Source organism: Saimiri boliviensis, chromosome 3 (genome assembly GCF_048565385.1).
Source record: "Saimiri boliviensis isolate mSaiBol1 chromosome 3, mSaiBol1.pri, whole genome shotgun sequence".
Classification (NCBI taxonomy): Eukaryota; Metazoa; Chordata; class Mammalia; order Primates; family Cebidae; genus Saimiri; species Saimiri boliviensis.
The window spans coordinates 139,175,791-139,189,663 of record NC_133451.1 but is presented as its reverse complement, the minus strand read 5'-3'; the positions used below and the strand labels follow the sequence as shown (position 1 = coordinate 139,189,663).

The 13,873-nt window shown below is 31.3% G+C and overlaps 1 protein-coding gene across 4 annotated transcripts in view; it reads right to left on the bottom strand.

The window, feature by feature from the left end:
- The window catches only part of LRBA (LPS responsive beige-like anchor protein), a 746,578-nt gene that overhangs the window by 321,280 nt on the left and 411,425 nt on the right, over positions 1–13,873 (bottom strand). For all 4 annotated transcript variants that reach the window (XM_074396837.1, XM_074396836.1, XM_010338615.3 and 1 more), the window contains one exon: positions 6,068–6,192. In XM_074396837.1, the coding sequence (XP_074252938.1) occupies positions 6,068–6,192 (125 nt within the window). The remainder of the gene's footprint in view (positions 1–6,067; positions 6,193–13,873) is intronic.

Here is a 13,873-nt window from a genome sequence, read left to right as displayed (position 1 = left end):
TCTCACCTGGCCCTTTTTTTTTTTTTTTTTTTTAATGCTAAAAGGAAATATACTTACAATTAACCAATAATTTTTGGGAAAAGAGAAGAATGTTCTAAAATCACTTATATTTCAAGTATTGATATTTCCTTACCCTAAAATCAGAAACACTGACCTTAGGCTAAGCAAGATACTTTGCAATTTACTGTCAACTTTATTAAAAATGTACTGGCTACTGAGAAATGCAAATGAAGCACCATCTTCTAGATGTCTTTATAAAGAAAATTATAATAAATTATGATTTGCCAGTTAGATTTTAGTACAGAATCAGTATACTACATTCTTTTCATTGCTTGGATTTATAATTCCTTCTTCAAAGCAGAAATATTAATAATAAGGCTAATATTACATACCATTTTGCATGAGCCAGGAAGTGTTAAAAATACTTTACATAGTTAACTCATTTAATTTTCATAAACTTTCTGCTAATTTATAATTTTAAGATAAGAAGACAGGCTCAGAGAGGTTACATAATTTACCCAAATTAACATGGCTTTTGACAATTAGAGTCAGGATTTAAAAACAGGTAGCACGGTGCCAGAATCTGGGTTCTTAACCACTATGCCATACTAGCTCTTACAGGTAAGAAAATGAAAGAAAACAAAAACAACCACTGTTCAAATATGAACGTATATATAATTAATTTGTTTACTATTTCTTGTCTCTCATAGTGCATTTTAAAAGGCTAAATCAGAATAAACAAGAACAAAAAATATTCATTTCCAAATCTAAATCTGATAAACTTGCCAAACACATCAGAAACAACTAAATTCAACGCCCTGCTCATTACTTCTTCTGATTATTGCCATACATGTCCTAAAGTAAAACAAGCTTATTTGAAAGGAAAAAAGAAGAAACTTCTTTAATCTACAAATATTTACAAAAAAATTAGGGTCCCCAGTGGCAATATGTAATCGTTTAAAATAGCTCAAAACATAAATTCACATTTGTTTGAATGACAACAAAAAATATAATTATCCCTTCCAATTGCAATTTAAAATTTTTTAATTATGTTCTAATCATGCTGCCTATAACACAGTAAGATAACTTCTGAATTAAAGTTTCATTTAAAATTTTACATACTATAGGTGTACTGTATGCATACACACACCCACTTTAATTTATTTATTTACTTATTTTTACAAGCTCAGATTCTGGAATTGTTCAAGTTCCACTGAAAAACCTCTTGTCATGGAAAATATGCAGCTTACTGATATTTAGAATGGTTTTCCTGTAATTAACTCCCCCTTGAGGATTTTAAGTTAGCAGCAGTAAAATTACCAACAGTACTCTAATATACACCACATGCGCTGGTATTCAATTCTCAGTGGTCTAATAGCTTTCTGCTAAAGAAATTAAAAAAAAAAATTAGAACAAAACTTTTCCAAGCATAAAATAAAGGATTATTATCAAGTTTATATGTGCTGGGGGAAAGTATATTTTAACTTCCATTTGTCTTATTCTCAATCAACCATTATAAACAAGTATTTTGGTACCTTCTATGAATATATTCTACACTAGTCTAAAAGTTAATTGAATGAAGTCAGAATATATTTTGGGTTCCATTTTAAAGCTCATATCAGATATTTCTAGCAAACAAAACTGTTACTAACGTGATCATTGTTTAAATTTTTCATATCACTATTAAGAAATGCCTTTTACCCTGGTTTAATTTTGCCTTTTATTCTGGTTTAATATTTATCCTAACTTAATAATTAAACGGCAATTGTTACAAAAAATTGGAGAAATCTGCCAAAAATGCTGTATTTAAAAATGATTTGATTCACTGAGGCTAAAAACAACAAAAGATCTAAGAGAGAGAGGCTGGCCCCCAAAACGTAAAATTCAAGTTCTTTAGAGCCAACTCTGGACATGAGTTGATTTATCTATCCAACATAAAGCAGGTAAGTAGAATTAAAATATAAAAAGAGCAGAAACACACAAAACTGTTCCACCTTCAACATAAATCCTTTTCAAACATCTGCTGAGCAAGTGAACTGGAATCATCAATAGTCTATATCAAAGTAAAATAAGTTTATACTTTAAGAATTAGCCAATTTAAAAAAGACTACTATGGAATAACAAAGTGCCTTCAAACATACATAAAATAAAAATGGGTACATACTTAGGGTACTGTGAAGCACACACTATAACTGTATTCTGAACAGGACACATAAAGAATATCTTATAATCAACTATTGTTCTAATATAACTGATTCCCCTCTGTACTTTATGCCATGTCCATAGCATTCAAAGTCAAGAAAATTGACTCTGAAAAAAAATAATTAAACTACAAAGAATGAGTAGAAGAACAAGCCAGGTGCATCTCCTAATAACCATGGGTTACTGAAAATTTTAGAGAACATAGTATACGTTGATCCTAAAAAGGAAGCAACAGTATCTGGTATTATTGAAGTTATGAGAGAATGGAATGATTTAAGATCTTTACATGATCTGTCATCCCTAGAAAACCAAATGAGTTACTTGTATCATTCCATATGCTTACAAGATACTTTTAAAACTATGTTAAATTCTCCTTATGTATTTCTATTAGCAAGAACATTCTCTACAAAATAAAAATGTCTTGAATTCAATAGGGTTCTCTGCTAAACTGTTTTAGCACCTGAATTAAAACCAATCATTCTACCATTTAAAACACTTTTTATGTGGCTTTAATTTGAATATAAAATTCCCATTATATTTAATAATAAATTTTAGAAGACAGCACAGCACACTGATATGAAAATGTAGGCTTCAGTCAGTTAACCTGGGCTTTACTCCTTTATCTACCAAAAATTATATTGGCCCTTTGTTTCCTCAGTTTCCTTATCTGTAAAGAATAAAGTTAAACCAGATGTTAGTCTTAGGTGCCTTCTACATCCAAAATGCTCTGATAATAATTGACTGCTAACCTGGGCTCTGGCATTAGGAAAATGTTATGAATCATTGCTAATAATTTCTAATAAATTTTAAAACTATAAAATGAAAGAAAATGCCCTCAAGAATAAAATACTCAGCTTTGCCTGAGCTGATAATTTCCATAAAGAACATTTAATCATAAAAGGAAGTATTAATTTTAATTTAAAAATATGACTCAGTTTCTGCAAAGTTAAAGAAATCTCCCCTACAACATGACTTTTATAAATAACCACTTTGGAGGGTCTCTGTTTGAAAAATTACCTAAAGCTTTTTTCCCCAAGCAAGTTAATGTGAACTTGGGAAGGGCAATTAAATTGTCAGAATTAAAAAATTTGTTTTTAACTAGAAGGTAGCCAGAAGTAGAGTCATGGGGCTGGTATTGATCGCCCAAACAGAGAGCATCACTCTTAAGGTATTTACTCTGCCACCTTTACACTAGAGGCTTTCCTTCAAATCAAATCAATCTATAAAAAAGATGGGTCTTTCTACTAAAATACATAACTAATCTCCAATGGCACTTCTATTTAGATGCCTTGCTTTGATAATGATAATATAGTTCATGGTTTTCTAAGATTCGCCATTTTTTAAATGTCCTGTCTCCTTAGTTAAATAAATTATAAATAAAGGAAGTCATAAAAATATAGGATTGACATACTATCTTCATTAATATCTATTTTAAATATTTAAATTCAACATTGAAGCAGATTATCCACGTTAAAATTCTATTAATTTCAACTATCTTTTGATCACATTAACAATTTTGTTTTGTACACTTAATTCTTAACACGTTCATTTTGATTAGCTTCTTTAATGCTCCAAAAATTTTAAACATCAAATTAAAATTGAATGTCACTATAAAATACTTTACTTAATAAACCAGTAAAAAATTAAGCTTTTTGTTTACAGAATATATTAGCATAAATTATGCTGACATCAAACAATACCATAACACAATCTATGTGCTGAATTGACTTCCTTATTGTTTAAGATAAAATAAATATGGGGTATAATTAGAATTTGCTTTTTCAAAAAATTTTATATTAAATATGATATATCTCTGTAATTGTAAGACAAGTGAAGAATCTCCTACACATTTAGATTTTTAAACATATATTTCAAACTCAAATTTTGTTCATATTTTGGAATATGATAATAATTACAAGATTACTATAAAATATTACTCTTTGCTTACCTTTGCTATTCCCTCTCAATTTAAAAATGATCAATAAAATATGGATAATTAATTAACACTGTATTAACCTTTCAATTACTACCTAGAATAATCAGAGTGAAATCTGCTTCTACACACATCAAAAAACTCTTAAATGATAGTAAAAGCATGCTAATAAATGTTTTTTGTCAAACATTATTGCAGATGCTTAGCATTTAAAAAGCTGACAAAACAACATGATTTTAAAAGGTAAAGTTCAACAATTAAAATTTATTCATTATTATGAATCCTGTAATTCTTCAAAATGTTTAAATGTACTATTTTTGATAAGAATATATTTTAGTAAATTCTGTATTAAATCTATACCACAAATTTTAAATTGAATTATTGTATCTAAGGATAAAATATTAAGTTTGTCTATGTGCATTTTAGAAAACAAATCCTCCCCTTGCAGATATAAAAGGAAAAGGTTTTCATAAAACATATTACCATGCATAGATCTCAGAACTCACAAATTTACTGTAAATGATGTTTTAGAAGACAAAAAAATTAAATTTCAAATTTTAAGTGCACATGGTAATACATTTTGCTGAAAATTGCAAAAAAGTTCACTTTCTTAATGTAAGCATCATTAACAAAAAACAAACCAAAAAACACAAAAAGAAAAAAAACCCTCTGAAATCTGTTATCACCCCATAAAATGTATATGTACTGTAAAAACAAAGTGGCCTAATTAATCCTACATTTTATTTCTCTTTCCACCTCCTATAGTTAAAGAAGCAGGGCCATGAGACTATTATTGCTTTTAGATCACTTCGTTATTGACTATTATCTGTAAGATCATTTATTTTAAAGGACTGATGTCACATTTGGTGTTATATCTGATGACATATTGTGGACATTTTCTTCTAGAAATGGTTCCTTAACGCTGAGTGCAAGAGGTTAAGCTACCTGACTGAGGCCAAATCTAACATTACAGATTTTTAATCTAAATTCTTAATATCCTTATTGAATATAAATTAACATTTATTTTGTATACTACATATTTCCATTTAACCACAAACTGCTGCATGTTAAACCAATACCCTGAAAAAGGAAAATTAAAAGTATTTCTGACCTTATTATAAACCGATTTGTATTTTGTAAAATCAGAATAATTTTAATGTGGGGAGGAGCATTTTCTCCTTCATCGATATTTCTTAACTGACTTTCAAAAATCATAAAATAATGACTGAAGTTCTATGATAAAAAATACAGTATCAAATCCAAATAACCTTTTCAGTTTTTCCAATTTATTTATTGGACTTCTACCTAAACTGAATCATAGTCATATGCATTGTAACAAAAAAGAAAAAATGTTTTGTTAAGCTCTGATAACAAAATAATACAGAATAGTAACATATGAAAATAATGTTTATTCTTTTTCCATGAGCCATCTATCATAACCATCTATAAATCAAGACTCAGAAAGTATCTAGGCACTTGGATATTTATTACTATCTTTCCCACTTCATGATTTCATGATAAAATACCATGATTGAGGGAAAACCATGTGCACACAACAGAACCTAGAAATTTATCTGGTTTGTAAATGCTGTCTTTCTGATATTCATGGATTTAAGGCAGGCCTCCTGGATTCATTTGCTAAAAGCTGAATGTGTCACTTAAAATGAGACATATTTAATCCTTGTACTCTGAAACAAAGGGTCTATGTTAAGTAAGTTTTGTATGTGTAACATAATGAATACATATACTTGACACCATAATTTAATAGGACTCTATAGTAAATATAAAAAAAATTAACTTTTCTTTCTGGTTTGAATAACCATGAAATGTGGTGTTGGACCATTTTACAGTGCCTTGTAATAATGAAGTTATGCTCTTCATTACCAAGTGCTGTACCTGCTGCTATTGGCAAGGAATGGTTTATACACTGACCATGTTCCACGGCTGTTTTTAGTGTCGCTTCAGGATGTGTCGATCCTAGAGGGTTACGCACAAATCGTCGCCGGCGCCGCAAGTCATCTTCCCAGTAGTCAAGGCGCCAGAACTCACGAGGACGACTACAATGAAACAGAGAAGCCACATATGTTAGCAATTATCAAACAGCGTGGTAGCACTGAATTTCTGCATAAAGCTCTCCTTGTTTGCTCTGCCTTTTTTTCCCTCTCCTTCCTCTTAATTCTCCCTCCAACTCACACTCCCCTTTCTGCAATCTTTAACTTAGGTATGTCCTTGAAAATAACAATATCACCTTCTAGTCTAAGGAACTCCTTTTCCTTTTCTTGGAAGGTGAAATGAGCACTAAATACATCATTTTGAAATGAATTGCTGACAGTGTGATCAGTTTCCCCACACTCTAGTGGCATGTGCTCTGATTTCAGCCTCATTTCAGCCTCAGCAGGGCACCTTTCTCTGTAGCTGCATTTATAAACCAGAATAGGGAAAAGGCTATTATAAATATGGTATAGCATTACCTATATTAATCAAAGTCCGTCCCCCTTCATTTTTCTTCCTAATTTGTGCCTTTTTGCACAAGGTCAGTAAATCATACCATGAATTCTTGGTCTAGAAAGTGTTAACTTTAATGAATATCTCAGTTACATGGATATGTATGTGATAATAAAATATTACTCTGTTTAGATGTGCAGGAATTTAATTAAAATAATCTCTTAAAATATTCATTACATTTAGCCCCTGAGGCTTAGAACAACACAAGAAAATGCATTTCTTTTCCATTTACTGTTTTTAAATAAACCATTCCTGTAGAGTGAAACAGCAATCTATTTTCAAGCAAATCAGATTGGATTTCTGTTTTATGTAGTCTGTTTTTGTATTTAATTAAAAACTACATGCTATATGATGTGTAATAATTGCTATATCGAAAACATACTTTTGGAAATATATTTTTTTAAAAAAAGGTTTGCTCATTTCAAATTCTATATTTTCCCCTATTACATAGACATTTTATATGGCAATACATAAATGTCAGCTTTCTCTCTTGTTAACTAATCATGATCTAGCATGCTGGAAAAATATTTTAAAAGGAAAATGCTAATGTTTTTTCAGTTATAGTATGAAAAAACTTCTGTAGAATATATTAATTCAATGAAGACATAAAGCATGAACACCTGTAAGTTTCAATAACGAAATTAAAAAACTATTCATAATCAAAACTTCTTCAGGAATGACTAATACAAAATAAAATGTTACTTATATTTCATGAGCTAATAAAATTGTATCTGTCAGCTTTGACAAATTAGTAGTCTTGAACAACTGACAGTCCAAAAATGCCCAAGTAAAAGTTACCTTTATTTTGATGTTTTAAAGATGTTATCTTTAAAAATTCAAAATAGGTTTATAAATAAGTACTTTTATCAATTAAAAAGTATTTTATATTAATAAAAAGCATAAACAAACAGTACATTATTTTAAAAATCTTTTTAAAACAGTAGCGACTGATCTCTGAAAATGCTCAGGGGATAAGAACATCAAACATTTCCTTTGTTGATTTTGGTCAAGAGAAGGAGATAAAATGTAATCAAAATTTGATTTTAAAAAGTATAAGAATTGCAGTCCTCAAAAAGAAAAATTAAAAAGCTATTATATTTTTCTTCATTATTCTGTCTAAATTTTAAATAAAAACACTATAATATTATTTAAAAATAAATACCCACAGAATATATATACAATCAAAAGACAACAGTTTTTGGAACTCAATTAATAAAATGAAATTCTCCTTAGGTGAGTAGGAAAAAGGCAGTACACAGATGGCTATGTGCATGGCTTTGATAGTCATGGAGCTTGGATAGGCACTTCATCATTCTGCCCACCTACATTTATCTGTTAAAATTATTATCAAATATCAGCCAGGATGCAGTCGTGAATCACAGGCTGTTCCTCGTCTTCAGGGGAATGATACAATGAGGGTCTATTCATCAGTGCGGCAATCGGCACAAGTAATTAGTTCCCTAGACTGAGATCTCCTACAAAGCCTATTTCAGTCAGCACCACAAACATATGACGATGTAAAGCTAATGAAAGCTGCTCAAATTTGTTAACCTTTTCTGCCATCAATCCTTCTAATACTCTATGCTTCAGTATTATGCAAAGGTAGTAAATTATTAATTTGTCATTCATCCATCCTTCTGCATTTTGAGTCAAATTAAATGATGTCATTCTTCTTGATAACAATTAAAATTATAAGAGATGTTAAGCTGCTATGATAAAATTATTACTAAATTAGGTTAACAATAGATTCTACTACAATGCACCATAGTGAAGTCAAATTCAATGGCTACTAAAGCATATGTACAGTAACTTTTGTCACACAGCAGAAAATCCAGAGGAATTATAAAATTATTAACAAATTATCAAGTAACTCAAAGATAATATCTATAAGAAAAATAACCAAAATTAGGAGGAAATAGAACTATAATATTTATTTTTATACTCTGACACTAACAAAAAATGGTGAAAATGGTGACATTTGGCTAAATCAAAAATATCAGTACATCAGGGAACTGAGAATTTGTTCACATAATAGAAATGAAAGTTAAGTTTCATTTATGCTGACTATATATATATTTATGTATATGTACACATACATACTGTCTTCAAATATATTCTATCAATATTTTAAAAAAAATACTTAGACATGGTCCAAATAGAATAAAGAACTATAATACCTCAGCATGATAATATTTAAAATCTCCTGAAGCTATGTTACTTAAGGACTATCTTTCCAACATAATCCAGTTACAACACAATAAAAAATAATCTGAAGACAAAGCAAAGATCACTTAGTTCAGATCACATATCTAGAAAGAACTATAAAAATCATTTCAAAAGACCAACAATTTCAATATATTTTTTGAGAGTCTCTCCATATAATGCACTGCTCCAGGTGATACAGGATACAAAGTTCTCATAGAATGTACTTACAATCAGTTAGCTATCAGTCTCATTTGAGAAAATAGCATTTATCATCCAATTTCAGATTGGGAGGGTAATACATGCTTTTGGAGGAAAAGCCACTCCCACTTATTTGAGATGAGAATCATTACTGGCATGTTTAAAGTCATTTACAAAGTAACAAACCTAGGCCTAAAGTCCAGTGTTTTGTCTCCCTAAGTCTGCTCCCTCCAACAATGTATACTCTTAGTATAACACTCTACCACACACACAAAATATGAGGCACGCTTTGTCATTTAAAAAACAGTATTATAAAGGAGTATGTGCAGGTTTTGGTCTTCAACTTACTTTCTTCACTCTCATTTAAGAAATACTGTTCCCTACACTGTCCCTTCCTCAAAAGCCTCTTCTAGGGAAAAGAGGATACAAAATTGGCAAATATATTAATAACACAGTGATCCAACCCTCCTCACAAAGGGTTGTGAAGTAATCAAAAAATTATTATACCTTTTTGTGGTTATCACCATGGTATGACCAGCAAAATTTAAAAGACTTCATGTATTCAGAAACGGATTGTTGACTAAATATAAGCATGGATAAGATGAGAAAAGACTTATGCTGGGACCTTATTAAGTATGCATCTAGATCACTATACACCTATACTTTTATATATCTGTATCTATTCCCAAAAGCTATAGTAATACTACACAATGCCCTTTCACAAACTTCACTCATATCCATTTCCACAAAGATCCTCAAAATATTCAAAGTAAAAAGGTTTGCCTAAGTTTTGGAAGATCTGGAAATACTATTTCCTTCAGAAGACATAGCCCTTCTCTACAAAGATGCCCTACTTAGAGCTCCTCTTAGGACACGATCTCCAGGTACTAAAGTCTTTGACTGGTGGAACACATGTCTTTACAAAGTTATGGATGGCACTGGAGTTAAATATTCGAATCTTTCTAAATTTTTTAATTTAGTTTTCTTGTTCATTGGTCTAATTTCAGAGTCTGAAGTTAAAATTATCATGTCAGTCCACTGGACTTTCCTAAGTCTAAGTCATTTAACAGTATTTCTACTTTTTAAAGAACTTTCATGTTATGTGTTTGTATACACACATCTTTAATCTACATAAGAAAATATAAAGCAATGTCTTTTTTTTTTTTGAGATGATAAGAGTCTCTGTCACCCAGGCTGGAATGCAGTGGCGCAATCAGGGAACAGAACAAAGCTCACTACAGCCTCTAACTCCTGGGCTCAAAAGATCCTTCTGCCTCATCTTCCCCAGTATCTGGGACTACAGATGCACACCACCATATCTGACTAATTTTTTTCATTTTCTTAGAGATGGGATCTTGCTCTGTGGCACAAGCTGGTTTCACACACTTGGCCTCAAATGATCCTTCTCCTTGAGCCTCCTGAGTAGCTGGGATAACAGGCACAAGCCACTGAGCTTGGCTGGCAGTATCATTTTAATAGACAGAATATATGTTTTATGTTCTATAAGAACAGACTCTGACAGATTATCAAATTTTTAGAAAGAAATATAACGCAAACATCTATTTCCTAGGCCATTTATGGCTACTGATTTGATCAAGTAGAACAAATGAGAATAATTTGGAAAGGGCAGAAGTATTAAAACAAAAATCAACAACTAAGGTATGATTCACATTTTCCCCCTAATAGTTGAATAGTACAACTATACAAATCTGATTATTATTTTTCTCATGTTAAGTATAAGAAATTTTAGGCTGGGCACTGTGGCTCATGCCTGTAATCCTAGAACATAGGGAGGCTAAGGAAGGAAAATTGCTTGAGGCCAGGAGTTTCAGACCAGCCTGGGCAACATAGCAAGATCCTGTCTCAAAAAAAAAAATTAGGTAGGTGTGGTGGTACATGCCTGTAGGTCTAGCTTCTTGGGGGGCTAAGGTAGGAAGATCTCTTTAGCCCAGAAGTTGGAGGTTGCGTGAGCTATGATGATGACATTGAACTCTAGCCTCAGTGACAGAGGGAGAGGCTGTCTCAAAAAAGAAAAAAAGAATTGTAAAGTTTAGTTTTATTCAAATACGATTAGCCAGTTAACATGGTATGAATAAACAAATATTCTAATAAAATGCTAAAATATTTTCTAATAACAGTTATTTATTATTTACCTGAGCCAGCTGTGGGAATACAATGATTGTTACAATGTTGTCCCTGATCTCATGGAAAAGGCAGATGCAAAAACAAATAATAAGAATTCAAAAAAGTGTGTGTGACAGAACAGAGCTCTACTACATGGCTATGAAAGTGCGCAACTTCAGGGGGCACTTTCCAAATCAAAATTTTTGTAAATAACGAGCTGGGGAGGGAAGGATTAAAAAAAAATCATAAGTAACATGCCCTGGTGTTATGCAATGCTCACTGGACATTATTATATGTCACAGACCCAGTCCAATTGCTAGGAGAACACTACCTTTACCCACATGTCCCATAGTTCCCTCCCAACAATTCAATGCTCAGGCTCCTTTCTTTCTCTGGAATCTCAAAGATAAATCTAAACCTGGGGATAGGAAACAGAACAAAGCCTTCAGATACTATCAGTGGCAGTTGCACAGTCAGTATTTCCCTGCTGTAGGAAACAGTGGTCATATTAGGAAGAGGCTTGGTTGTCAAAACACAAGCAAAAGTCAATAAAAAGAATAAAATAATTAAATATATAAGAGAAATATTAACATTTGTTTAACTAGAGCCATTAAGTTCACATTGCTATATTAAAGAAGATAACTTTCTGGATATTGTAGTATTAAAGCAGAATAGTTTCCAGAACAATGTTAATTACTGGTAGCTATGTTAAGTGTACCCATTATTCTACAACCTAGATGAATTGGCACCTATTATCAAATGAGCCCAAAGTATGCATGTCTATCATCTCACTGGTTTTAGTGTGATTTTAATGTAACTTAAATATATGTCAATAAAAGTATATGAGTTTCAAAAAGAAAACCTCTTTTTGAAACTCATATACTTTTATTGACATATTGAAAAAACTCTATTAGAAAATTTTCCCATTTTCCATCTTGCCCAGTTTCCTTTGACAATATCTGATAAATCTTGATGACCTTAACAGAAGTCAGTAATAAATTCTTCTAGCTAAAGTTCCAAATCCTAGAAAATTTTATGACTTCATATTTTGTTCTTAAATTTTCATACTCCATGTTTTAACTCCTATATCTGACTAGCTTCTATTTCCATATTTTTAGATTAAAAATTCATGGTAAACACTAGTTACAACTTAAATAAATGGTAACCCCTAAAAAGCAGTAAACATTTTCAGTGCACTGTCAGCTTGAAGATAAAAACATTTAAGTTCTAGAAAGGTTTCACATTCTGTGTAAATCTTGGTGAATAATGTTCAGGTACTATAGGGTATCATACAATATAAGAATGCTTTATCTCACAAACTGAAATCTACGATGCCTTCATGCAAATAGATAAAAAGAAAATTAACTAAAACCTCTGTATACCAAGTACAAACTACATATCAAGTGCAGGTGATCTACACATTATGCTGTCTTAATCAAACAGGCAAACAAAAACAAAAACGAACGCTTCAATTGTGTGTATTCCAGCAGAGAAGATATACACGAAAGCAGAATTATGTCTTTATTGAGGCCTAACATGCAGATTTTACGTTAGACTGAGATACTAGAGTATCAGGTATTTTATTTAATTATGTAAAATCATATTTTATGTAGTTAGGAATTTCTGCATGTCAATATTCAATGTAATTCTGTATTTGTTTTTTAGAGCCATCTAGATACCCCTCTTGAATTAATTATTAGTTTGGACATTTTGTGAAAATGTAATTTTGCAACCAAGTCAATTATTCAAGAAATGATCCCAAGCTTTTCCTGTCTGTTGTTAGCCTGTTGACCATTTCTTTCTTCACTTAGAATTTTTACCAGGGATTGAGTAAAGTTATGAGAATATAAAAATCTGGTGTTACACTACCAGTTAAAGCTCTAGCAAAAGAGATCTTAAAAAAAAAAACAAAAACCCACTAAAATGATGTTATTAAGAACAGGAAGCCTTAAAGCTCACCTCAGCCTCACTATTTAGACAATTCTAATATACCGACCCCAAAAATCTAATTTAAAAACATTCACCAAATATTTGTTGAGTGCCAATTAGGTACCAGATTGTGGTACATACAAACGAATGATGCCAGGCTCAGCCTAGATGGCACAATGGGGACAAGGAAATTACTAAATATAAAAAACAAGTTAAACTAGATAGACTATATTACTTTAGGCTACTCTGTGCTACGCATTGTTCTCTGTTATATACAATACTGCCAAGCATCAACAACCCTGCCATGGTTAAATACTGTTATTCTCATTTTAAAGGCGACGAAACTAAGTCTTACCCATTGGTAGTAAATAATAAGTCTATTGATGTGTAAGCCAATGGGCTTTTCACTACATAGCATTTCCTCTTGAACATCTTATTGGCATAGCATTTCCTCTTGAACATCTTATTGGCTACTATTACAGCTATGATCAAAGTACTAATTAATCCTGCCTGAGAGGACTGAGGATTTCATTTAGATTTCAGTGAGGATCCTATTTTGTAACTTCCATGAAGACAAAGGTTTGTGCCTAATTCACTGACCAAGCATAGTAACTGTTACAAAACAGCCACTTCATAAATAATTGATCAAAGAGTAAACCGATGACTTTTAAACAGAAACTTAAATGATAAACAGGAATCTGCTGAACAAAATGGTAAAAACACTACAAGCAAGAAATAGCATGGATAGGCATGGAAACATAAAAGGGCACTGTAATT